Consider the following 24,984-nt stretch of genomic DNA (forward strand, 5'->3'; position numbering starts at 1 on the left):
GGTAGGTGGGGTATACCCAGGATAACTGATGCTTGCTTAACACTTTTATAAAATAATTTGAGATACGTGGATGTAAGATTCCATTTATGTGCAAATCATTTTACAGTGCAGTCTTTGGGTTTCCCTGTGTAAATACAGTTTTGGGGTTTTTTTTTTTAAATAAAAACTGTATTTTAAATTACTTTTTGTGCCAAAGTGGAAACATCTCTACAATTGACTCTTAGGTTCATTCTTGGAGACAGCGTGGTTCAATGGCTAGAATATTGGACTGGAAATCAGGAGACCTGGATTATATTCCCAACTCTGCCACTGACCTTGTGTGACTTTGGGCAAATTACTTTGCCTCAGCTTTTCCATTTGTGCTTGCATTTCATTGTTAATCACTGTGTAAGAGCTAAATATTATAATTATCCTAAATTGGAATATCAGTCTTTTTGGAAATAGGGGAGATAACACTTGTTTAGGGATTTAGTCATGCAAAATACAAAACTAAATCTGTAAACTCGTGGAGATAGGGAGTGTCTAAGCCCAACTATAATACAAACCATAAGAAACAATAAATGATGCTGAAGACTTACTCCTAACATTTGAAATTGTTTTGTTCAGAAGAAAATATAAGACCTGACCTTTACGTACTTGAAAAGGATATAGAACTTATTAAATACATTTTTTTAAAACTACTGTATTTTTATATTGCATAAAGACTGTCATAATAAGTGTAATACCCTATCTAGATTTTTATCAGAATTACTGTTAGTTGTTTTTTACCAAAAAACTTCTTAAATTCTTCTAATTAAACTATTTTAAAGTTAAAATCTGCAATGAGTGCACTTAAGCATATCATATTGAATACTGTAATCAGCCGCGCAATTTATTTCAGTGGTTCAGTGTTTGAAGGTCAGTCACTAAACCATTTATGAATTCCCTAATTATTTGGTTAACACAGAATAATAGTTTGCATTTATATAGCACTTTTTCTTCAAGGACCTCAGATCGCTTTACAAGAATGAATTAATGTGTGATTGAGAAAAAGCAAATCCAGTGATAGAGAAGTCATCTCTGATTTTGAGTCATCTTTGTTTTGTCACAGCCTTAATGCCAGTTGTAATACACAAACACAATATTTAAACATCCGTTTTAATTATTTTTTACTTAAAAGGTTTAAGGCCTACAAAAGTGATTTAAAAAAAAAAAATTAGATTTCAGATGTTATAAAAGAAGGTTTGGTTGGATCAGAGTGAGTTCAATGAAGCCCATACCTGCTTTTCTCTCAAAAGCCTCTGTCATTTCTGGGACACCAAGAATGCTTCATTAATGTCTTAAACCTCAAGTGAATTGTTCACTGCAGCTCTAATTAAATACATAGGCTTTTTTAAAAATGTGTTCTCCATCAACCTTGATATATTTAGAAATCCTTTACCTTAGATTTAGAGCAATCTCCAAAAGGGGAGGGATTTGTTTTGTTTTTTTTTTTAAAGAAAACACCATCAGCACAAAATACACGATCACTAGAACTTATTTCTTTTAAACAGGTCAAAAGACATCACTCACCCAAGAAACTGAACTTCTGGAGTCCCTGCTGCAGGAAGTAGAACACCAGGTGATTTAAAAAAACCAGAAACCCACAGTTAAAATGTTGGAAGCTATATGAAGACACTTAGTGATCTTGCCTCTTTCTTTCCTCTGAATTATGCATTAATCAGTAAGGTAGAATTAGTTTTGAATTGGGCTTAGATAGGTCACCCAAAATTCCTTCCCAAAAACTAACTGTGGCTTCCATATCTAAATCAGGAATAACCTTCTCTCTATTTAATCTGTTTTGTCTTTTGAGTAGTTAATACAGAAGTAATTAGCAGTTATGCAAAGACAACTTTATTGTTTATTCGCTTATTTAGCGTGGCTTAGTGCTTGGAGCACAAAACTGATTTTTGTCACTTTCACTGCTGCCCACAGGTTATGAGTAGCAATTTAAAAAAAAAAAAAAAAGGCAATACTGGCCAGTTTTCACTCTGCATTTCTGGGAAGTTATGAGATGCAGCAAAGGCTCTGGAGCTCTTAGATTGCACCTTTGGGAAAGATGGCACCACGTTGATTTTGTGTTTTCCCACTTAAGTTCACTTTTGAAGGATTTCTTCACAACCAGAGGATTAGAAACTTTTTGTAAATGAAAGCTTAAATTCTGTAAAAGTTGATGTTCATCCTGGAAAGGTTCTTGCTTGCCCTGAGCTAGTGGGCAAAAGGATTTTTAAAGCCCTGCATGTAATAATTCTCTCATGACACAGCTCAGTGTTTCAAATTGCCAAGAAATCTTCAAAGCTCTTGAAATAAATTTTTTCTGTGCATGCACTTAGCCTTCTGTCCTTTATTCCTTTTTTCTGTTCCAGTGAATGTTCTAACTCAAAATTCACCACCTGTTATGAAAATATTATTCTCTCTCTGCACTTGAGGCAACTTTTTTCAGACCCATATTTTCATCTCTGAGGCCCCAGTTCTTCAGCAAATCCTCCTCCAGGCTGTATGTGGGCCAGTTTTTTTATTTTCTTGTTTCCACTACATTCCAAAACCCATTTTTTTTTTTGTTATAAAGTGACCTCTGTAGAGTAGGACTCTTTTAACCTTTTTCACCAGTTTTGATATGGTAAGGATTTCAGTACATGTGTCTTTGCAGAACAGTTTTGTATTGTATAAAACTCATTAAAATAACAGTGAATTGGAACAATAAGAATATGTCCCAAAAAAAGCTAGGTAACTTGTCGTCATTCAAATATTTTCTGTAGCCATGACTCTTAAGCAATAAAGAGATGTCTTCATATCTTCTGAACTTCTGTGGCTTACTAGAACTTCTTTAAAAAGTTGCACTACGTGTGCACTAGTTGTTGAGAGGCTTTGAATTTCAGGTTCTTTTTATTGATGTAAGAGCAAAAATGCATATAATTATTCTTGTCTGAGCATGGTAGAAAACTTTAGATTTACAACTCAAGCTCACTGTTCTTGCCTTTCAATTATATAGAAGAAGCAGAGTATATTTAGCTATTTTTGCAACTGCTTCACTATTTAAAATATCTGTTGCCAGCTGTTCAAAGGACACAAGACTAGATTCTTCCCTCCTTTTTTTTTCCAAGAGTGTTTATTACTTGAGGCATCTAGTGTTGAAAAGATATACTTAAAACATTTTGGCTTTCTTCACTAGATCGGGAATATAAATTTAACCAATCTTTCTTTCATTGAGAATGTACTTTTTGATTAGTTGAAGTGAGTATTGGCTTAAACATCAATGTACATCTATGTTTAACAGTGACAGTACCACAGAATAACAAAAGCAAGGAAAGTGTAAAAGGCCCTCCTTAATGCACAGGTGCTTCTCTTACTGGGTCATGTATTATATTAAGCTTAATCATGTCAAAGTCTAGTCAAGTTTCACCTACAGATTGCATAATAGCAGAGGTCACAGCTGGTATAAGACTTTGGCAGGGGCAGTGACATGATAAAACAAACATACCTGTTCTTAGTACAAATACTTATGACCTTTAGGCTGAAAAATAATCTGATTGCACAGTAGCTGCTAATTACATTTTTAAAACATTTTAAAATTATTTAAATACTATGGCACTATAATTCTCACATTAGGATTCAAGAGTCCTCAAAATTGAGTTCTGTGGGAGAAAGTAAAGAGAACACAGACTTAAATAAATTAAATTCTCATAAAAACAATTATGGGAAGAAGTATGGCAATTTGTTTCCAGCAGCATACTTCTTTACAGCCTTGAAAACAGGCAAATTCAATGAAAGTTCTAACAAACATAACTCTCTGTCAAAATGGACAGCACTGTTGTAATCTTTCTCTGTGACGGTGTAGTAGATGTTACCTCTTGTATTGACACATCTTCATTCAAAAAATGAAGCCAAAATCTGTGCGTTTTCTTTAACGATATTTGTATTATTTGCTTTCTCCTCTGCAGCTACGATCATGCAGTAAGAGTGAGTTGATATCTAAAAGTTCAGAGATTCTGATGATGTTTCAGCAGGTTCACCGGAAGCCTATGGCATCTTTTGTCACTACTCCTGTCCCTCCAGACTTCACAAGGTACAGCCTGGCATGTCCTTTATTTTGCAAGTTTTTGTTTAGCTTTAGAAGCTAAAGCATTAAAGCAGTTTGGTTTAGCCTTTAAAAAAAAATTAGCTTCATAAATATCTGAATGGCTTTGAGCACTGTGGTATGGTTAGGCTGGAGAAAATTCTCATGATGTATAAAGTATTCAAAAATTGCACTGTAAGAGCAAATTCTGCTATGGCTTTGGAGGATGGGAAATAGGGAGCAGCTGACCATAGCTGAGTTGTTTATGTTGTTTAGGGGATAAAAGGGAAAAGTATGCTTTCGGGGGTGCTGGGGAGAAAGATAGATAGATAGTTCTGACACTGGAAACCCACAGACATACTGTGTGCTCTAAAAATACCCTGGAAAAGTAATCTTGCTTTTTCTAAAACTTGAATTCTTGTTATTTATAACTTGCAAAGCCTTTATGGTTCCAGCAATGTAGCTGATTTCCTTGGTGTTTTCTAAAGGCTTATTACCACTGTGTAAAAATGTATTTCTTCCTTGCCAGGTAAGAGGACATCTGATTCCACAGGATCCTAGAGTATATTGGAATGTACAAATCTGTTTTCATTTCCAAGCTGAAGGAAATGTAAACCACATGCAATTTAATTAGAAAAAAATAAATTGTCTTAAAATTTGTCCGTAACATTTGAGATTAACAACACTAATGGCTCATAGATATGATACATTAATGTACTCTGATACTCATTTTAAATAAAAATATTTTCACCCCCTTCAAAATCAATTGTTGCCACCGCTAAAGATGTACTTAAAAATTTTAATATTTACCCAGGACATATGTAATATAGTAGAATGTTACCATGCATTGATATAGCTACCACTATTTTTTTTTATAAATTGCAACATCTGAAAATTAGAGTGGTATTTGTGTTCTGTTTGATAGTAAGATTTTTTTTTTTAGAGACATGACCATTGTTGTGGAGATATGATTATTAGCCTAATAACCTTCATGTCCTTTTAAAGGTCTTGAGTGGGATTTTCAAAAGTGCCTAAGTGATTAGGAGTGCAAGTACTATTGACTCCTGATAGGACTTGTGCTTCTAATTCACTAGACACTTGTGAAAATCCTACCCTCTATGAATTTAATGCCACGTTTTTAACACTACTAAAATGTTTTCTCCCCAGTGAATTAGTACCAGCCTATGACTCAACTACCTTTGTCTTGGAAAATTTCAGGTAAGATTGTGTCCTAAGAAATTACTATGAATGTCAAGGTGTTTCTCATTTGTTCTATATTTTGTTTTAAACCACTGAATAGACCTGTTGAAAACTACAAGATAGCTGCCTGCATGTGTTGGGAACTGAATCAAATCTCTTGACTTTTGTCAAGAACAAAGTTCTTGTCAAAGTTTGTAGTGAACAGAAAAAGTAACTACCAGTTCAGTAAACTGATTGTTGAAAATTTTTTTCCATACTGAAGGAAAATTAGTTCTCTCTAATCATTGCACAAGTTTAAAAAATTCTACAAGGAATATTTATTTGATCTCTACATGGCCACTTAAAATTCTACTCAGCCTCCAAGTTTTGCATCTTTCTGGATCATCTGTTGATTTTTTTGTAATGCAACCATTAAATAATTAATTTTAGAATATTTCATTAAATTAGAAGTAGCATTTGAGGCTAGAACTTTGCTATGCAATTTTTTGTGAATTCTGACTTATTTTAGTGAGTAGAGAAGTTTGGAAGTAGATTGAGAGATGTTGCAAATACCCTTACACTTAACTTCTCACTCTCCTCTGGGTTTTTCCCGTCACAATAAAAGCATGCTTTAATCTCTCCCAGTGTAAAACTCCATCCTTTACTTCCACTGCCTCTTCAACTACCACTCCTTCTCCCTTTCATCTCTAAGATCACTGTGTGCTTTTACAATTGCTGTATTCCATTCCTGTTCTCTAATTCCATCCTATACTCTCCCCAGTCCAGTTTATCCCCATCTACGATCATCTCTTTCACTATCAAGAGATTGACTCCTGCCTCTATATTGGCCCATGAAGCCAGCCTCCATCGCTCACTTGTTACATTTTAAAACAAGCCCATTCGTGATGTCTCCCATCCTGCTCCTCATGCTTGGGAGAAACTCCCCATAAGCATCTGTAAAATTAATGCATTATCCTCCTCAAAACTCTTTTTCTGTGGTGCCTACAAAAATTTGACAATGGCTAGGTTACTGATGTGCTGAGATCACTGCCTATTATACTGACCAACACTGTGTCATTGTTTCCTTGTGCTCCCCTATCTGTATCCACCTCTTGTCTCTTGTCTTATACTTAGATTATAAGATCATTGTGACATCTTTTTCTTTTGTGTTGCTTACAGCGCTTAGCTCAATGAGGTCCTAATTCTTGACTGTGCCTCACAGGTGCTATGGTAACACAAATAATTAACCATTGAGGACAAAGAAATAATACAAAGGTATCTAGACAGGCTGGAAACATGGCCAGTAGAAGACTTAGGGAAAATTGCCATTAATACACATGCAGTGGGAGGGCAAACCTAAAATAAATGTTCATTGGGTAAAATGAAGCAGAGAAAGCTGTGAAGCAGTAATGGCTGAAAGATGTAAGGGTGATAGTGGATCTGCATTGTAGGAAGGAAAAATAATCATGTATTTTTGGCCTGTACGTGCAGAGACATCACATTATGGAGCAGAGAGGTAAATTCCTCTCTGTATCTCCTGTGTGACTGAACCAGGGATATAGGTGTGAGCATTGCCTCACCAAAACAGTGTTGACAAATTAGTTCAGATAAGAGCACCAAAATGGCAGGGTGGATGCCAAGTGGGGGAGAAAATGATTTCTTATAAGGAAAGCTTGAGTTAAATATAATGAGCCTGGTTAAGAGATGACTGAGTAATGGGGAAAGAACAAAAATTTACAAATATATAAAGAGCATAAACAGCCAAAATGGAGTGGAATTAGTATGGTATATAATGATAAAACTAAGTAGTGGGATGGTATGAAGAGAGAAGAACTTAGGATGAGTATCAGAAGAACTTTCCTAACAATGAGATGTATTAGGCAGTGAAATAGTTCCCCAAGAAATGTTGTGGTAGCATGGCTGGCTGCTTGGAAATTCTAAAACTTTAATAAATAAATAGATAGATAAATAAAAGGTATAATAGGGAACAGTTTGCCCCATGGAAGTGGACTGGATGAAATAACAGGTCCTTTTTCCATCTCTAACTTCAAAACACACAACTGCATTTTATTTGGTGCAACAAAATGGATAGTTCTAACATGCAAATGCAAATGGCATACTATTTATTCTGTCACCTCGCCACTAAGGGGTTTGCTCCATCTCACTGTTGAATATTCATCCCTTTTTTCAACAGCACTTTGCGCCAGCGGGCAGATCCTGTGTACAGTCCACCTCTTCAAGTGTCAGGGCTTTGCTGGAGACTAAAGGTTTATCCAGTGAGTTTGTATACTCTTTAAAATATTCTTCCTAACCAAAATGTGTCCAGGGCTATAAATAAACTAGGTACCAAGCTATTTTAGACCTCAATCCTGCAAACTCTTAAGCACATACATATCGCTGCTCGTGTAGACAGGCAACCTTAATTCAGGCATTTCTTAGCTTTTGAGTGTTTGACTTTGCAACTTTAATATTCTTTTAACATAGTTTTGTGTGTGTAATTTCTTAGTTTAAAAAAACCACTAAACAGAAATTTCATCATGTGATGTCATATGAACACCACATGATTTATCAGCAGACTTCTGTCACGAGCTAATGGAGTGACTGATAGTAAGAGTAGGTTCCCTTCCTCTATGGAAGGCAATGTGGCCTAGAGCACTAGGCTTAGGAAACTTGGATTCTGTTACCAGCTCTGCCACTGGCCTGCTGGTTGACATTGGGAAATCACTTCCCCACTCTGTGCCTCTGTGTGCCTATCTGTAAAATGGAGATAATGAGACTGACCTCCTTTTGTGAAGCAATTTGAAATCTACTGATGAAAAATACTATATAAGAACTAAATATTGATATGTGGACTACACTAGAGGGAGATGACACACACTTTCCCATTGGGTTGCACAAATACTTGCTGACAGAGGACTAATGAGACTCAGGAATCTTGGGTTTTGTTCCAAGCTCTTAAGGGGAGTGTATACTAGTGGGCACAGACTTCTGCCAGTTTCCCCCAAGCTTGTCCCCTCTAATCTTTTCCTGTACCAATCTTGGCTGTCTCATTCTTTTTGCATACCCAAACCCACTGTCCACTACTCAGGCTTCTCATTCAAGTCCCAGTCTGCTTGCCCTGCCAGTCCTCGTTGCCCCTTCCTGGCTCCTCATCCAGTCTGTCCCTTTCCATTGTCTTAATTCTCCTTACCTGGACTCCTCTTTCAATCTGTCTCCCATCCACAGCTCCTTCACTTACTCTCTTTGCCCAGCCAGTCTCAGGTTCCTCCTGTATCCCTGTCAGAGTGTCTCCCCGGCACTGTCGCAGTTTTCTTGTCCAGCCAGTTCCAATCTTCCGCCCAACTCTGTCAGTTTCTCTTTTCCCTCTCCACCCCTCCAGTCTCACCAGGCTCCAGGTTCCTATCTACTGCTTAACCTGCCCCTTAGTTTATCTTGTCTCTTCTGTATTCAAGTCAGATGGCTTCTGCCTCTGCAGTACCTTGGTCCAGCAGAGGGGTCATTGAGAGGAGAGGAGACAGGCTCCCTGCTCTCACTTAAAGAGCCTGCCTCCTTCCTGGCTCAAAGCATCCAGCATCAGCAATTGTGGGGAAAGTCCTTCTGAATCTTTGTAGCCCTGAGGTGGAGCATGCTCAGTTGCTCTGTGAAGATGGCACATGTGCAGTCTGAGCACTAGGAGCTCTGAGAGGCTCAAGCATGCTTAGTAAGGACGTAGTCTTCCAATACTTTATCTGTTAAATTCTTAGAAGTCTCTACTGAATGTGTGCAGACTGCAGTTTTTCAAAGGGGCAGAGTTTCACTGGGATGGGAAAAGACATATCCTTGACACAAAAGCCATGCCTGCCAAATTTCAAGTCTCTGGTCCACGGCATGGGTCATTAGAACTGTTCCAAAAAAAAAAAAAAAAAGTCTAAGAATTGAACATAGGTAAAATGTATTTTTTCCTCTAGCCTCATTCTCAGAAATGACTGAAATTTTCTAATAAAATTCAGCCTGAGGCAGACATCCTGCATGGAAAACTTCAGCCAAATTGTTAGTTTGGCAAAGTTACATGCAACTGAAAACAGGGTTTTATAGTGAGAAGTATTGTGCAGCTTTAATAGGTGTTGCTACTTGTTCCAGCTGTAGTATATATGTGCTTAACTATTTGCAGGATTGGGGCCTAAACTAGTTTACTACCTGTTGTACTTACACCCTATGTAGTTGGGTCTGTGTGCGCACACTTTCACTACCTAAAACTGTATTTGGAAGTTGGGAGGAGGAGAGGATTTTGTTTTCTGAGAGGAATTTCTTTTGCACAGAATCTGATATCCATCACTGAAATAAGAAATACCAAATGTGAATTACATTTCTTACAAAATCTCATTGAGGTGCACCAATCAGATCACCAAGCACTGGCTCAGCATGAATGTTAATGAACCTCTGAGTTTTGCCTTTCCCCAATCCTCCAGTTTGGTCAATGTTTAAACGCAGCTCTGGGTACTGTTTAAACTGTGCTTGGAGTAAAATTTTTCCTATAGTTTAGTGATTGAATACAGCAACAACTTATTATGGTTTGCTAGTTATTCAGATGACAACTTCAGAGAATGCACAAATTGTGTTCTTGGAGCACAGAGGTGGGAATAGTGTGCAATTTTTCAAGAGATCTTAAATTCAGAGTCAACCCCCTGTACATGACATTGTCAAAAGGTATAAAAATACTATTGTTAAACAATGCTAAGTTATGACGTTGTTAAAACTGAGGAAATTCAAGATAAGACTGACACTTCATCTTTCGCTTACATCATTGTAAGGGAGAAGACTTTGCCATACTACTGATTTTGTTGTACTCTTAGTGCTACTGAACATATCTCTTTGATGAATCTTGGTTAGTTTTCAATACATAGATTAGAAAACAACTTCATTTTACTCCCAGCTCCAAAATAAAAGGGTTTTGGAATTCTGCCCTCTAGTATTTCAGATAACTGGATATTTAATATTAAAAGTCCTCATTAAATTTTGCGTGGGGGAAAAAGGGCTGTAATAATACTCTCAAGATAAAAATCTACCAATCATATTCTGTTTTATTGCCCTCTTTATACACACATTTAATAGGAAAAATCATTCTACAGTATGTAGAAGCCCTTGCCAAACTATTCCTATTTACACTTGTTTGAATTATTGAAATGCGAGAAAAGTAATAGAAATTGTAACTTCCAAGTTTTCTATTGAGATACAGTTTTGCACCCAGATACTACAGTCATATGCACACTTCCTAAATGTGTTGATTTCTACCTCAATTCAAGTTACAGTAGCTGTTTTTAGTCATGGCATGGTTGAAGTCCATTTCATATGTTCGTGTTCTGACTGAGGCTTTAAGAAATTGTGTATTTGAACTCTGAATTTATTTTCTGCAATAACAGATCCTTTTAATAATTCTACTCCTAACTTTTTAAAGGACGGAAATGGAGTGGTGCGTGGTTACTACTTGTCTGTGTTTCTAGAGCTCTCAGCTGGCTTGCCAGAAACATCCAAGTAAGGAAATGTTTGTTTATGCTTTTTATACCTCATCCAAGGAGTTCAAAGTACTTTACAAAAGTGTATTGAGCCTCATGGCTCTTCTAGGGCCTGATCCAAAGCTCACTGAAGCAGATGAAGATTCCCATTGACTTCACTGCTCTTTGGATCAAGCTCCTTGTCCCATTTTACAAAAGATAAGATGAGGCACAGAGGTTAAGTGAGTCTGCAGAAGGCAACAAATACGTTAGCAACAGGACTGTCAGTGGAACCCAAGTGTCAACTTCCAGTTCTGTGCTTGGTTAGCTAGACCACTCTGACTCCAATACAGAGAGTTCAGCTGAGAGAGATGCTATATAATGACCCCTGCACGATATTTTGATCGTCAGATAAATTAAAACTGTTAAGTGTCAATGTTATAACTTTGCCCTTGAAAGTGCTCCACAGTTGCTCCAACGAATGACATTTTTTATGTGCCAGGCACCATAATATGTCTAAATGTCTCAAAACTCTTTAGTTTGATAGGACACTTTCTGCAGCATTTATCTTCTCAGAATGTTTTCTGGTTCTGTTTAAAACTTTGAATTAGAATTTAACTGCTGACTGGAGGTTTGGAGGCAGTTTTAGCTGCTGGAGGAGCAGGAACTTGTGGGACTGAGTCTCTGCTTAGAATTTCTTTGCATATGAAAGACTGACTTGCCAGGCTTAGGAAGCACAATTTGATAGCTGAGTGACATGCTCTGATTGAGGAGAGGAACGAATTGAAATTAAGTAATGTGCTGAACCTGCTCTGGAGGGATATATTAATAGTGATGTGGAAGGGTTTTCAGACTGACAACTGAGTAGGGAGCCTTTCAGGTGAGAGAGAGGAGTTCAGGTATAATTTTGGATTTGAGGTCAGCAAGAATTCTAATGGGAGGATTCCAGACCTAATTGGAGAGAGTCTTTTCATAAAATGACTGAGCAGTCATCCTAGCACAGTGAGACTGAAACAAGAGATGCTGGCTGATGTTAGCAGGATTTGAATAAGCAAAAGATAATGTAACCTTTTAAAAATTCCTTGTCTTCCCTGCATCCATGGCAATAAGATGGCGACTGGGGTTGCCTCTTCACAGTAAGACTACTTGATAACACTTAATATTTGAGGCACCCCGCCATCTGCTGTGCTCTTGGCATTTCACAATTGGCATTGTGTAGGATGGTGAAAAACCCGCATGTCTTTTTGTATATATGTATTTCATTAGCACTCTGTCATTTGTATGTCCCTTCCCCTTTCGGTGCTGTTGCAGAGTATGTCTCAGGGTATGGCTACACTAGGAGCGCTACAGCAACACAGCTGTTGTAATAGCGCTGTAATGTAGTCACGTACTACAGTGATGGAAAGGTTTTTTTGTCACTGGTGTTAATCCACCCCTTGAGAGGCAGTAGCTAGGTTGATTTGAAATATTTTTCTGTCAATCTAACCGTGTCTGTACTGGGACTTATGTCAGCTTAACTGCATCTCTTCAGGTGTGAATCTGCATACCCCTGAGTGATATAGCTAAGTTGACCCAAGTTTGAGGTGAAGATCAGGCCTAAGTGGTGGTATTTTTACTATTGTGTGGTCATGGCACCTCTGCAGCTAGAGAAGGATGCTCATGAAGGGCATCTGTAGAAAGTAATATAATATTCACCTTATTACAAGAGGGTTTTCTAATAATTATGGAAGTAATTATAGTAATTTTCTGTCAGTGCAACTGCTTTTTGCCATTTTCACGTACTTGTGAAGGATAAGAAGAACATGATAGAAATACATTGTGTGTACATATATTCCCAAAATATCTCTCAACCATCATAAAGTATTCAAAAGACCTCAGAATAATCTTAAATCAAACATTAAAGAACACAGTGAACTTGAAAATCATATTTTAAACTTGGAAGCTACTTACAATGGAAAGAAGTTAAGGAGAGGAAAAAATATATTTTCCTCTTTTTCAGTTTGATTATGCATTTGATTATGCTTTCTCTGAGTTTGACTGGTTCCTCTGTGCTGTTTTACACACAGCACATGGGGATAGGAAAACATCTGAAAGATAGGAAAACGATTGCAAAACCTTGAAAATTTGACAGAGATTTAAGAGCTGGCAGGGAATCCTGGAGCTACTTTATTTTTATTTTTTAAAATTGATTAGATTTCAAATTGTGTCTTCTTAATTCGCTGGTTCACTTCTGTTTGAGAAGTCTGTCTTCATCTTACAGTCCAACTACTGTCAATCATGTTGCACTTGTTTCTCATATAGGATAGGTTGGCAGATGCACAGAGCTTTGATTTCAGACTTTATCACCCCTGACACAGCTAGCCCTTGGCACCAGCAGCCTAGAATGACTGCTGTGAAGCTGTAATGCAGAATACATTAGAGCTTAACACTGAGGGAAATCCTGATCTCTGGCATTGAACTGTTTTACTTTATAAATACATAGAGGCCTTCAGCCTGTCCTAAAAATGTACCGTTTGTTGCCTCTAAACTCAGCTTTAGACCTTTATTGCTTAAGATTTGTATATTACCCAAACAAGCCATCAACATGCTGTTCATTTTCCACTCTAGATTTTCATCCTGAATCACCTTTTTAATAGGAAATCTTAGTTTCTTTTTAAAATGTGATCCTCTTAGTAACTTAACATGACCTGAAATAAACATACCATGTGCATTTTTCTTATACTGAAATCTGGTGTTCTTTGTTACTGTTCCAACTAATTTCATTTTGTCCATGTGTAGGTATGAGTACCGTGTGGAGATGGTTCACCAGTCCACCAATGATCCTGCTAAAAATATAATTCGAGAATTTGCCTCTGACTTTGAAGTTGGAGAATGCTGGGGTTATAACAGATTCTTTCGATTGGACTTGCTTGCCAATGAAGGATATTTGAACAGACAAAATGACACTGTAATTCTTAGGTAAGGGAGATAATTGGTTGTTTCCACAAATGTGTTTTCTGTGGCGTCGTTTTAGATAAGTATTGTAGTTATTACCAAAATAGGAAATAAAATTAACTGTTTTAATTAAAAAATAATTATGGCATGCTTTGTCATAAAATGAAAGGATTTAGTTCCCATGAGCTTTAAAGGAGGGATTATGTATAGGGGAAATGGGAAAGGTTTAAGTGCATAGATTCCTTTTGAGATGAAGCAGTCCTCTGCAAAAACTACACTTGACACTAATAGGCCTATATTGGGCATGCATTGATAGAGAATTAAAAGTTATTTTAAGAAGATTCTGCATGTGTTTTCAAAGGGGATTAAAAATACATTCCACTCCCCTTTCGGCATTCAGTGAGATTAAAGGATTTTGAGGATGGAAGATGTGGAAGGGTGTTTATAATGGAATTGAAACTAACTTTATTAGTGGAAATTGCAACATTATGGCTCAATATAGATATCCTACATTTCTACTTCAAATTGGGTTTTTAAAGTATCATTTGTGGTTTGTCTATTCTGCTATTTCAAAATTCTATATTATAGTCTACCTGGAAAAATGTACAGGAATTAATTTCCCATCAAGTTTAAACTTAATTTCATCATCTGGTCTTAAGCATTGCATTGTTTTAGGTGGAACTTCTCAAGTATTGTAAACATTTTATTTTTGTGGCACTCTAAAGGTTCCAGGTGCGTTCACCTACCTTCTTCCAAAAGTGTCGGGACCAACACTGGTACATTACTCAGTTGGAAGCAGCTCAGACAAGCTACATCCAACAAATAAACAACCTTAAAGAAGTAAGTGTGATGTTGGATATGTTTTCATGCCAAATTCAAACATGGATTTAAATCTTTAATCATACGGGTCAGTGGCCACTAAATTTGTTTCACGGTCAGATTTATTTGGATACCTGTTGCTATTTTTAGAGTGCTGTTGGTGCTGGTTTTTGTTTCCAGTTAGTCTCAACGTCTTTCATGTTAATCTGTTCAAATCTGTGGTTGCTGCTTGTAATTTGTTCTTAACAAATTTTCTTTGGCATATACTTATGTGTGTATTTTTAAAAATGTATTTAAGAGACTTGCAATTGAACTTTCCCGTACCCAAAAATCACGAGGCATGTCACCTCCAGACACTCATCTTAGTCCCCAGAATGATGATGGTCCAGAAATGAGACCAAAGAAATCTGGACCCAATCCTGAAGTACTACTTGAGAGTGTCGCCACTCCAGCATTAGTGAGAGATGCCAAGGAGGATGAAGAGGAGAAAATCCAGCATGAGGATTTTAATGTAGGAATTCTCTTCTGCTTCGATTTTTATTTCTAGCCATTATATAGGAAAATGTATAGAAGCATGTGTGTTGTACTATTCTCCACAAGTGTAGAACTAGTGGATAATGAGGGGAAAGGGTAGAGACTTAACATGGAGGCAGGGTGCACAAAGAATCATTTGGGGGAGAAAAATTCCAAGGGCATGACCATCTGCTAAACAAAACAGAGGATCAAATGATCTAAAATGGTAATGGTACTGTCAGAGCTTGATCTTCAGGCAGGCAGTTTATTTACCTGTGCTGCACTTTCAGACCCTCCCCGGTTGATATTACTGACATCTCGTTTTGCTTTCTCTGTTTAGAATGCACTGTAGAGAAAAAGATTTAAAAACAAAAACAAAAACCAAACACTTTAGATAAAAATTGTGCTGTACAGAACTTCTCCTGTTTTGTTGCTCCAGCATGAGCTCTCAGATGGTGATCTGGATGTAGACCTTGGTGGGGAAGATGAGGTAAACCACCTAGATGGCAGCAGCTCCTCTGCTAGTTCAACAGCTACTAGTAACACTGAAGAGAATGATATTGATGAAGAGACTATGTGAGTGACTGCAAAAACTTACCCAAAATTGTTATCCTCTTGTCTCTTGGCCTAATTTCAGTTCCCATCAGAATAGAATCAACTTACTTTGTATATCACAATGGTAGTGTCTTTGATTGATGTGTGACAGATCAGAGGCCAAGAGCTGGCCTGGAAATGACACGTGGTAGAAATGCAAGATGCCAGGTCTGCAAGCAATTTTTACTGGTTTATTTACTGGTTTATTTTCAGTGTGTTGCCGTATTTTATATAACATATTGTCCTTGACCAGCAGTCTCACATAAGACTCTTTTCAAGAGATTAGTTAACTCTGATCCTACAATAATTTACCACTGTGATAAACTATACAAGTACAAGTGATGTTTAGAACTGGAGTTAAAGTACTTAGCCTTCAACTTTTCAGTATTTAAACGGTCAAAGGGACACTGTCAGATCCACATATTTAACATACTATTAAAGATGTATATTCTTGTAATGAATAAGGAAGGCTTGCCGGATCAGGTTCTAAAATTCCACCTCCTGGAAGCATGTCAGATGTTAAGACTTTCTGGTTTCAGTTAAGTGATGATACATTCTGACTTGTTAGTTCATGCAGTTTGGAAGCTACATATCTGCAGTGGGATGTTTAGTCTTTCTGTTGAGTTGGCAAACATCACAATGCCTAACTGGACCTGATGGTCTGAATTTTTTCCTTTCCAAGGTCTGGAGAAAATGATGTGGAATATAATAGTAATAATATGGAGCTAGAAGAAGGAGATCTCCTGGATAATGATGCTGCTGCTGCTGGTGGAGCATCAGGTACAGAAGGAAACTTTCACAATCGAACTTGGATTAGTTTGTCAGGTTTCCTCCCCTGTTCTTTTCAGTGCATATCAGAGCCAACATTGAGCTGCCTATTCTGGAGGCTTTTCTATTTTTGGAAATGCTGCATCATGTACACTATGCTAATTGTTGTGGTAGAATGCCAACTTCACTGGTTAGAAGAAAAGTGGAGGGGCCCTGTACTGGATATCCTTAAGAAAAAATGTCATTTAAGTTTGAAATTTCTTTGGGAGCCTGCATTTTAAGATGTTTCCATTCCAGTCAAAAGTAGACCAGCAAATGTGTGTCTGCTTCCATTCTACTGCTGTCACCATGGTTTCTGACCACTTGACACATTCCATTAGATTTTGCCACACTGTTATTAGCTAAAGTTTGAATTAAGTGAGGGGGATGAAATGTATGAATCTTTAAATGTGGAGCTGGAATGAAATTAAAATATAAATGATTAAATGGTACTCCAGAAGATCACTTTTAAACATAAAGGTGACTGCAATTCAAAATTTAACACATTTTTACCAGAATATCTAAAATGATTGAACTCACATTTAAATGCACTCGTGATACCAGTGACCACAAATCACGGCACATAATGCAGCCAAGACCTGTTGGCAATCTTTAAGAAATGCTGATCTTCATATCCTTGCTCTTTTTTTAAAAAAACCTACTAAGCCTTAGATCCAGTCTTTGTCATAACACAGGCAAATTATGCCTCTCTCCAAAATATTTCTTTAGTCAGGCATTTGAGGAGCCTGACTAATTTATTTAAGTATGGCATTAATCAGTTAAGAACAAGAGTGGGAATGGGGGTGTAATGTCTGCAGAATATCATGTTATCTAAGGCTCTCTTCACATGTCTCTTTAGTGGTATTTGTAAATCTTGATTCAAAGAATGTGTGTAATCCATTCACTTTAAGGGGAGCCTCTCACTTTTAATTGCTTATAATGCAGTACTGATGGTGCTGTTCTTAGTCATCTGCTTTGGAAGGAAGCCTTATTGGGCTGTCTAGTCTAATCTCCCAGATTGTACTCCAGACACAGTGGCTGGGTCTCAGATCTCTTATAGATTGCTGAACTCTATATAATAGGAACATTTCATAGCACAAAGTAAGGCTTAATTGAAGATCTCCCTAGATCAGATAAAGAAAATCCTCATTTTTATGTTAGTGGGTTTAAAAAAAAAATGTTCTTTGTATTTGATGAAGTCAAATACTGTTGATTTTCCATTTTTCAGGATGTCATTATTTTTTATCGATGTGCTTTTTCTTCAGCACTTCTAGAATCTGTACTTCCTTGTAACAAGATTGCTTTTCCAGAGGTTTTGTGATGTGTTTTTAGAGTGCTTTTAAGATTTTTATCCTTGAACTATATTAAGGATTTATAGTTGCTCTGTTGTGAAATACTGAAACCTAATACACATGCCATATTTGTCTGCATGTGTGCATAGGTTCTTTTTCCTTGGTGCTCTCTTTCAGGTAGTAGCCATGGCTATGCCAGTGCAAGTGGCAGATCTTCAAGGCGGGGAGGAAGTACTTTAGGCTCAGCAACCAGCAGCAGTTTACTGGACATAGATCCCTTAATTTTAATCCATTTATTGGACCTAAAAGACAGGAATGGGATGGAAAATTTGTGGGGTCTACAGCCACGTCCTCCTGCATCTCTTCTGCAGAGCAGAGGTAAACTGTGCATTTAAATACAACTCTTCCATGTATTCCCTTGATATGAAGTTAGATGCACATCAAATCTCAGGAATATGTTTCCATTAGCTTTGTCTGCATTGCCCATCGTGAAGTGGGACTGCAGAAAGGCCATTGGATTCTGTCAACAGCTGTTAACGTATATTCATAATTGGTGGTAGTCACTGTGTGCACCAAACCACAAAGTAATCTTTGGCTTAATAGCTGCTTTCAGATTTAGAACTGCAGATGAGTTCTGAGTCAAAAACTTTTGTGTATGGGGGTGTGGGAGTGTGTCTGCATCTGTCTTTGTTTAAAGATAACTCTGGGATGGGGTGGAGGTGTTCCTGAAGAGTAGTTCCAACTGCCTGCACATCTTGTGAAGCGATCTTGGAATCTATGAAGAAAGTAATTCCTTATCCTTCTCTAGTCCTCTGCAGTAGTAGATCAGTGTCGGATAGATAATAAATAACTACCTGGAAGGGCTTATGGTGCTAAAAACAGGATGTACAGAGTAGGGAGTGGCTATTTCATCTTCATTCAAGAGGCAACCTTTTAGTAGTTCACTGAAAGTGGAGCTACAGAGCAGGTTATGTACGATAGTGGGGAAGCTATTTCAGGCATTTGAGGTGGCATGGAAAAAAGCACTCAGGAAAGCAGGCACAGAACATGAGTGGCAAGATCAAGTGGATTGTAAAGCCAGGAAGGAAGTGTAAGAGAAGTTGAAGGCAGCGATCATGATGGAGAGCTTGAAAAGTGAGGAGAAGCAGCTTGAAAAATAGTAGAGATTTATCCAAAAATTCCTGGAGAAAGAAACATGTACAGAATGTGAAAGGAAGAGAATAGTGGTCAGTTTCTGTGCTGATATTTAATAAAATAACTTTACTTCTAGTATTTAGTATGAAATATATTTGAGTTATAGTGTTAGGCTGATATGTCCTAACTTTAATTTTGTGTGAACCAAAGGGAAAGATAGCGAGCTGTAAATGTAATTCTGTCACAGCTAATTATTGTTGAAGGTCAGATGTTCCTCTTCTTTGTTAGGGAAGAATCAGTAAATTGAATCAAATCTCATAAATAGATTTAGCAGAGTTAAGGTTTGTTTGGGGCTAATTGGCCCACAGCCACAATATCTTATTTCAGGTCACTTTGAAACAACTATTTGACGGCTTAATAGAGCAGAAAAGAAATAATAGTCCATCTGGTACACATATATGTTCTTTCTCTTGACATGATGATGGCATTTACATTGTCCAATCTAAAGATAGGAAGCAAATAGTTTGAGTTTTGATGTAAACTTTCAAATTTAGTCCTGTAGTAAAATGTATACAGTGGGAAGCAAGATTGTTCTATTGGTTGTTGTTGCATTTCTTACTTCTAGTTGGTCTCTCTGGAAATACAAAATGCTAGTTCAGGGCTAGATCTTCCCTCTTGCTGGAAAAACTGCATGATGGTTCTGCTCAGTTTCCTTTGATTCTTCCATTGCAGTGATGGAGTAGTTTGCACAAGCCCCTACAAAAAATGTAGGGAGGTTTCACCTCTTCCTCCCCAGTAGGGAGCTGTGCTCTCAGGAACTCCCCTGCCATGAGCTGTCCTTAAGGACTCCCCTTAAAGGGATGCTCTCCATTGTAGGGGGGACTCTGCAGGAAACCCTTTCTAACACAGTCCCAGACCTGAAGATGATCTCTGTGTAGCTTGACAGCTTGTGCTTTCCACCAACCGAAGTCAGTCAGTAAAAGATACTACCTCATCTACCTTCTCTCCCAGAATATAATAATGTGCCTGCATATTTCCCTCAGGGTTGATGGGGAAATATTGTGCATCCTTCTGCCTGTGCTTTCACCTCCTTCCCAAGTACAGATACCTGACCCTGCCAAGGGACCATGAATCCTAAGAGACAGATTCCCCTCAATATCTTTGCATGTGGGCACAGACAGATATGTACATGGAGCGTCCACTGCTCTTGCAGATCTGTGGGACATGATCTGCTCCCTAAATATTTGTGTTCTGTAGATGCAAAAAAGTTGGAACCCTAAAACATCCTTCCAAAGAGACCTAGTTTGTATATTGACCAAAATTCACGTGGTGTTAGCCGTCCGCTAGCCTCTCTAATCCTTTCAGAGTATGAAATGGTGCTAAGGCTCTGTTCAGTTCTTAGGGGACAGGTAACCCTGTTGATAGTCTCGGTAGAGAAATCCAGATTTGGATGGACCATAAAAACTTAGCTCTCTCTCCTCCCTCCCCCACTCCAACCCTTGTATCTTCCAAAATGCAGATGAGGTATATTGGCTGGAGACTGTGTAGGGGAAAGCCTTGATGCTGTCTGTGCCACACCTGTTCTGTAGATAAATGGAGAAAAGACTTTGGTCTCTGGTGTGAGCTCTCTCCTTCATTAAACAAATTAGCAGAAAATGTCTCTTAGACTAAGAAGATATTTCATAATGATGTAGAGCTTGATCTAGCTTCCAAACTGAAAAGGATATAAGGCAGCGTAGGGATAGATAAGTCCTATGAAACTGTAGTCAGCTTTTCTTAAAAAACAAAACAAAAAAAACCCAAACTTGCAGATTGGAGAAAAGAAGCCGTTTGAAGCAGAGAGTGAGTAACAGGTAATGCAAGGTTGCGTACTGTCAAGACTCTGCAGATGCTGTCTAGACTCTGCTTTGACAGAACTAGAGAGACCAGATGAAGGCATTGAAGAGATGGGATGAACTTGCATTATTGGCAGTATGACTCAAACCCAGACTGAGGCCTCCACGATACAGTGTGGTGGTGGGTCGGATCTTTGCTTTCTTCACTTACTTACTGCATTTGGGATGGTCTTTGTTTTGCTGAGATTCCTGAGTATCTTGGTTCTGGTAGCTTGTTCAATCACCATGTTGGAAGGAGGTTTCTTTTCTTTCCAGGGCTTGCTAAGTTTTGCCTCCCAGGAGCCATTGGGGTTATAGTTCTGAGCCAGCTGAATTGCAATAAGATATTTAGAAGTCTGAAAGCGTAACAAATAGAAAATTTCCAAGTTGATCTAATTCTGGCTAATTAACATAAAGGCTCACCTAGATAGTTCCTTTTTAGACCTGACCGTGGACAACAAAGTACCTAAGGGAGTTCCTTTACTTCAGATTCCTCCTCTGAATTGTCAGTTAATGTGAAATGCTTATAAAATTCTTCTTATATCCAAGAAATGCACTTGTTATCGAACTGATGAGCAGGTAAACTCAGACCTGTCCAGTGATGTGAAAGGCTCTCCGTAACCATGACTGGCACACTAAGGGAAAGCAGAGCACCCAGCACTAAACAACCAGTTCCTCTGCCCATTGAGTTGGGGAGAGCTGCTGAGAGGAGATGCCCTATGTCACTGCAGCCAAGAGGAAGGGAACTGAGTTTGACTGTTAAATGAAATGGGATCATTCTGTGTTGGGCACCCATTTCTCTTTCACACATTAGAGTAACTACAGAAAGGATTGTGTGCATAACTATTCTGAAATCTGTGTGTGAGTCTCTTTGAGCATATCTGCACTATACAAATTGGTGCTAGCAGTCTTTTACAGGGCATGTGAGGGCTCTGGTTCATGTTATTGCATGTAGCATTTTTTTTGCCAATGTGACTAGGAAAACACTGTGGTATTCCCATTTTTAGGCAGTCTTGATCAACACTAAAATTATTCCCTAACACTGTCCTGTTTTCCCATCTGTACGGGCAATAAAAAGTAATGTGGATTTTCGACAGCCCACAAGAGAAACAATACTATCACTGATTCTTTGCTCTTATCCTGTAGGGAGACTTTTGTCTGTTGGTGGATTAAAGGGATTATCAGGTCAAATTTGGGCCAAATCTGATTAAAACAAAGCATTTAAAAACTCTTAAACCAATAGAAATGTTCCAGGATTTTTAAAAGATACTCTTGAAAGCTGTTTAACAAACATCTTCTTGCAGTATTTGCAACCAATCCTTACAGCAGTTTGTTAGTGTATGGGAACTTGAATGTGAAACTGAGACCCTCTACAAAGGTTTCCAGTCTTAATAACGAAAGAGTTTAAAGAAAAGGAAACTAGTGATGGGTTTACAAACATTTTTAACCTTTGTGTTCCTTTAACCTTTCCTTTGTAAAGCATCATCCTATTCTCTAAAAGATCGAGACCAGAGGAGGCACCAAGCAATGTGGCGTGTGCCACCTGACTTGAAGATGCTGAAGAGACTCAAAACTCAGATGGCTGAAGTTCGAAGCAAAATGTCCGATGTAAAAAACCAGCTGTCGGAAGTAAGAAGCAGCAACACTGGATCTTGTGATGGGCAATCCAACTTCCTCCCTAGTGACCAGGGGGCTTTGGCTGCCTGTGGCACAGAAAGCTGCAGCAAGTTACAAGAAATAGGAATGGAGTTGCTGACAAAATCATCAATTACAAGCTGTTACATAAAGAGTTGTAAGTGTGGGATGGGCCAGGGAAGGTATAAAACTGTCACTTCTCTAGATGGTAGTTGTGTAGATGGATATTGTATCTAGGTGTCTGGGAATAGAAATACTCAATCTTTTTATAGTTTAAACTTTATAGCTCATTTGTTTATAGTAAATCTGTACTGAGAGGAGCAGAAACTTGAAACCTGTACATTTATTGAAAGAAATTAAATGGCTTCTCTAGAAACTTGGTCTAACCTTTTCAGCAAGTGCATTGTAGTTATTAATAACATTCCAGAATGTGATGAAAATTTTTTAAGACCACTGCAGATGTGAAATTGGATTAACAATGTTGTTCTTATGGTAGCATGAAGTTTAATCTTCTCTAAAGGCACTTTTTTGTTGGCCATGGTTACCTGCAGACTATATGCAGATCATCTCTAAACTTTCTCAACTTTATGGCACGTGATAAAACAAAGCTAAAGAATTTCAGGGTTTAAGTTATTAAATGTGACTGACCTTGTGAAAATCCAAGCAAGCCAAGAAGCTACTAATGAAGGTATTTCCTCTGGTATTACAGAGGCAATCTCATAGAGCTCCAGAGAGTGGGTAATTGTTTCTCACAGCATGAAAATCTTTTGTGTGTGTATGTGCGGATCCCACTGTAAGTGTTCATGTGTGAGATTAGAGTCTTTTGAATAGCAGTGTCACACACTTGTCCCCTGTGCCTCTTCATGCTCCCATACAAAGTCTTAATGGCCAGGGCAGCCACAACTCTCCCTCAGTTTCTTCTTATTGCCCATGGCAGCAAGATGGAACCTGATGAGTGTCTGACCTGGTAGTTCTTAGCTCCAGCTAAAGTTTTCAAAATTCTTCTCAAATCTCAGAACTCTTCTGATCTATTGGTATATGAGCTCTGTGAACACCTTCGACCCATCTGGATTGAATACTGACTGCCAGACACTTCTGTACACTCCCTTGCTGTACAGGGCTTCTCAATATGGTGGATTTGAATACTGTGATAGACTAATTCATCTGAAAGATGGACATAGTAAGTGCTTCTTCTGTTTAGGAGAGTCATCTACACTGAGTAGATATTCGGTGTGCATATCTTTGACCACAAGAACACATAAGTTACATGGCATGCAGTTGAAGTGTCATCTCCTGGAGCAATCTATGAAGGCCTCTTCAGATCCTGAGGAGATGGCACCAGAGTCTTGCCAGTGGACAAACTGATTTTATCAAGCAACCATTTAGTAAACAAGCAACTCCAAAGACCAGTGCAGAGAAGATGGCATCAAGAAAAGACCTGGCATCAGCACCAATGCCTCCAGCACTGAAGCAGACTCCACTTAGACTTTGGCACTAAAGCAGACACTGATACTTCTGATACTGAAGTCCAGCACCAAAAGGGGCTGTTCCACACAGAAGCAGACTCCATACCGAGCTCAGTACCTTCATACAAGGATAGATTATGTAAAGTTTCTGGAGAGACAGCCTTGCACAGCTCTGAGGGCTGATGCAGAAGAGCAGCCTGTGGCACACTGGAAGACTCCATTACCAACCAACTCAAGATCTGGTGTCACCCCTCAGCAATGATGCCTATTGCAGACAAGCCTCTGGATAAACCAGTCTGTCTCCAGCACTGAGGCACCTGCTGGTACTGATGCAGACCATGGTACTGAGAGAACCATCCATATTTTTCTGCATTACCCATAGAGAAGTCATCCTGTCCATCACCACGGCATATGTTCCTGCCATCCTCAAGCAGAGAACCTTCTCCTCTACAGTATGTGATCAATATCTCCGAGAGGCCTGGCAGCACTCCCTATAGGACCTAACCACTGTCCCAAAAGAAATGGCATTGGACTGACCAACATCAAGCTAGCCAGTGATCTCCCCATGACATGCCATGCTACTGTGATCCTGTTGGGCTCACTGGGTCTGCAGTATCAGCTGGTCTCCACATGGGAGGGAGGAAGTGATCACTTCCCTGTCACTTTTCTGCCAGACCACAGGGAGGGCCGCCAAAAACAACCAGACCTTGGGGATTGAGGAACACCAGCGTCCTGCTTCACTACCAAAAGACTTCTTATCCTCATTGCCTGATGAAGCAGCGTCTTTGGCATGACTTCAAGTCATTCCAGGAGCGCCTTATGAGAATTGCAGAGAGACTAGGGAGGGCTGCATTGGAGAAATCTTGTAAGTTTGATTTTTTTTGGCAACTGTCGGTCCAGTCAGAGTTGCTCTTTCCACAAATGAAGGCTGGCTTGATCTAGCTAAAGCTTTGTGGCAGATTCTGGCCCCAAAACCACCTGGGGGAAACCGGTAAGAAGTGGTATTGGGTTCCTTAAGCAGGGTTTGAGTCCTTTTATGTGCTCCCAAACCCTTATGGCTGGACCTTTTTATGCATCCTTTTATAGACAGAAGGTGGTTCTGAGACCACACTCTAAATAAATTCATAAGGTGGTTTGGAAGTGTCACCTAAATCAATGAACTTGCCAGTATTCTTCCCGAAACAGTTCAAC

At 38.6% G+C, this 24,984-nt stretch overlaps 1 protein-coding gene across 3 annotated transcripts in view; it reads left to right on the plus strand.

Moving 5' to 3' along the window:
* Positions 1-24,984, plus strand: part of TRIM37 (tripartite motif containing 37) — a 47,035-nt gene that overhangs the window by 13,103 nt on the left and 8,948 nt on the right. For all 3 annotated transcript variants that reach the window (XM_067565772.1, XM_067565773.1, XM_067565775.1), the window contains 12 exons: positions 1,533-1,600; positions 3,960-4,084; positions 5,243-5,293; positions 7,449-7,530; positions 10,689-10,765; positions 13,504-13,683; positions 14,385-14,499; positions 14,777-14,989; positions 15,431-15,567; positions 16,268-16,365; positions 17,862-18,062; positions 22,173-22,484. In XM_067565772.1, the coding sequence (XP_067421873.1) occupies positions 1,533-1,600; positions 3,960-4,084; positions 5,243-5,293; positions 7,449-7,530; positions 10,689-10,765; positions 13,504-13,683; positions 14,385-14,499; positions 14,777-14,989; positions 15,431-15,567; positions 16,268-16,365; positions 17,862-18,062; positions 22,173-22,484 (1,659 nt within the window). The remainder of the gene's footprint in view (positions 1-1,532; positions 1,601-3,959; positions 4,085-5,242; positions 5,294-7,448; positions 7,531-10,688; positions 10,766-13,503; positions 13,684-14,384; positions 14,500-14,776; positions 14,990-15,430; positions 15,568-16,267; positions 16,366-17,861; positions 18,063-22,172; positions 22,485-24,984) is intronic.

The sequence above is a fragment of the Emydura macquarii genome, unplaced genomic scaffold, assembly GCF_026122565.2.
Source record: "Emydura macquarii macquarii isolate MOO-44397 ecotype Brisbane River unplaced genomic scaffold, CSIRO-AGI_Emac_v2 contig_2699, whole genome shotgun sequence".
NCBI lineage: Eukaryota > Metazoa > Chordata > Testudines > Chelidae > Emydura > Emydura macquarii.